Below are 2,784 nucleotides of genomic sequence, written 5' to 3'. Positions count from 1 at the left end.
ACTCAAATCATTCATCCATGGCTGCATCATCCCGAACCTCTCTCTCCCTCTCGCTGACCACGGCTTCAGCGCCCGACCACCACGCCCAGCCACCGACGACTACCCACCACCCTGACTACGCACGACCACCGTCCGAACCACGCACGACCCAGCCCCTTCTCTCGGACCCAGCCCCTCTCTCTCTTCCTCTCTCTCAAATTGAAAAAAAAAAAAAAAAAAAAAAACCCGAGGTCCGATGGTCGGACCACATGGTCCGATGGAGTCCGACCCAATCGGACCCCATCGGACCATGTGGTCCGACCATCGGACTAGTGTCTCTTTGTTTTCCTCAAACTGAAAAAAAAAAAAAAAAAAAAAGTGAATATATTATAAGGAGTTGTACTTACGTAAGAGATGAATGATATATATTTACTCCAAAAAAGAAAGCAATAATTTTGAAATGGACAATGGAATGTAGTAATATTCATATATATATATATATATTTATAGGGGATAACATATATATATAAGTATATATAAGCCTGATATAGCTTGCAGCAGTGCATATACAACACGCCAATTCAAACGGACCATCGGACCCCAATTGAAACGGACCATCGGACCATCGTACCAGAGCATTGGACCCATCGGGCCGATTTCAATTTGAACAAACCATGACCATCGGACCCCCTATCGGTCCGACCATCGGACCCATCGGGCCCATTTGTATTTGAAACAAACAGAGACCATCGGACCCCTATCGGTCCGAGCATCGGACCCATCGGGTCTTTCTCTTCCCCAAGCAAAATTATACCCATTTCTTAGATCCGACAAAAATTTCCTTAAATCTAACAAAATCTTAAGTTTTACAAAACACAATCACAAACAAACTCAATCTTTAACACTTTCTCACCATAAAAAATTAAAAATTAAAACATATCTTGGCCTTGGACATTGTGGGTTCGGTTGGGTGTGGGTCTCCGTCGGCGTCTCGCACGGAGTGGGCTGCTTTGGGTTCAGTTGACTCTTCGTCGGCGTCTCGGTCGGAGGTGGCGTTCGCCGTTCAGTTCGTGCAATGGTTGGTTTTGGGTGGAAGGTTGGTGGATCGGCTGTGTTTGTGTTTATTGGTGGGTTTGATTTGAGAGAGAAAGGAGGAAGAGAGAGAGATGGTTGAGAATAATGAGAGGGGTATTTTGGGATTTAGGTAAAAGTAGTCTTATTTTTTTAATAGTCATAAGTATTAGTTTAGATAATTAATTTGGGTATAAAAGATGGATAAAAACTCAAATTTCCCTAGTATTATTATTGTATATAAGATGAAAAGAAAATGTATATTATTATAAACTTCGTTTATAAATTTTGCTTGTGTTCCGGTCTAATGGGCCCAATAAAAGCCCAAATAATTCCTCAAGCCATTATTAACGTCGGCAAGGCCCAGTAAATTTTAGACATCCAATTCCAAAACGATGACAGATTTGATACTACAAATAATAGCCACGTGTTTATGACGGTTACCTAATCGACACGTGTCAGACATTCCAACAATCAAAACGACACCGTATCATCACCGCTCTCTGTTCAAGTCAAGGATCGATCCATTACAAGCGGCTTGTTCTCTTTTTTTCCTTTGTAGCTAAGCAAAGCATCTCAATTTCAGATAATAAATATAAAAAATAAAAATAAAAATAAAATTCAAAGAGAAAGAGAGAAAGAGATCTAGGGTTTTGATTTTGAATCTACAGACCAAAAATGGCGTTGGAATGGGTTGTGTTAGGCTACGCCGCGGCTGCAGAGGCAATCATGGTCCTCCTCCTCACCATCCCCGGTCTCGATGGTCTTCGCAAAGGTCTCGTCGCCGTAACACGTAATCTTCTCAAACCGTTCCTTTCGATTGTTCCCTTTTGTCTTTTCTTACTCATGGATATTTACTGGAAGTACGAGACTCGTCCGAGTTGCGAAGCTGATTCCTGTACTCCATCGGAGTTTCTCCGTCATCAGAAATCAATCATGAAGAGTCAACGTAACGCTCTGTTGATCGCCTCGGCTTTGATCTTTTACTGGCTTCTTTACTCCGTAACTCATCTTGTTGTTAGGATTGAGCAGCTTAATCAGCGCGTTGAGCGGTTGAAGAGAGATTGAGTTTCTGGTGAGAGCTTAAACCGTTGATTTTAATGAAAGGGGTTTATGATTTGATCTTGATCGTAGGGAGTGGGTAAACTTTTGTTTAGTATTTTGTGCTTTTGAATTGCCTTAATGATGATAAGTTGTTTCTTTTTTCTGCGGAGTATTAGTATTTTGTTGTACTGCATTTGCTTTCCCTAATCATTTTGAATTGAATTTGTCACAAGTTTCATTTGAAAAATTGCTTTGGATTGGTGGGATTGGGGTCTTGAATTCGATTTCGATTTATCCAATGCAAGAATTCAAGTGGGTTTGGCCCTTGTATTGTATTCTTTCGAAATGATTTGGCTTTAACTTTATCATAACTTTGATTGATTGTATTACTTGATGAGATGTGCTATATAACTAGTTTAATGCGGATTCTTGATAAAATTTCTTTGATATATATGATTTGGTTTAAGTTGTTTGCTACACTTAGATTAGACATGTTCAAGATTCAAGTTTTGACTGAATTTCATAAATTATTTGGCTTCAACAGATTATGTAAGAAGAGAGTTTAACCATAATATCAAAAACATAATTTGGAATCTGAATGACATATTATTATGGATTTATTTATCTAGTCAGAGTTGATTGGTTAGTTTCAAAGTATATGAACCTTAATTAGGTTAGTCTTGAGGTATG

At 39.3% G+C, this 2,784-nt stretch overlaps 1 protein-coding gene across 1 annotated transcript; it reads left to right on the top strand.

Moving 5' to 3' along the window:
- The first annotated feature begins 1,497 nt into the window (after positions 1–1,497).
- Positions 1,498–2,341, top strand: LOC115714191 (uncharacterized). The gene has a single exon (XM_030642770.2). The coding sequence runs from the start codon at positions 1,729–1,731 to the stop codon at positions 2,116–2,118; it is 390 nt and encodes a 129-aa protein (XP_030498630.1). The 5' UTR covers positions 1,498–1,728; the 3' UTR covers positions 2,119–2,341.
- Positions 2,342–2,784: the final 443 nt, after the last annotated feature.

The sequence above is a fragment of the Cannabis sativa genome, chromosome 4 (assembly GCF_029168945.1).
Source record: "Cannabis sativa cultivar Pink pepper isolate KNU-18-1 chromosome 4, ASM2916894v1, whole genome shotgun sequence".
In the NCBI taxonomy this organism is placed as follows: Eukaryota; Viridiplantae; Streptophyta; class Magnoliopsida; order Rosales; family Cannabaceae; genus Cannabis; species Cannabis sativa.
This window is presented reverse-complemented; position numbering and strand designations above follow the sequence as displayed.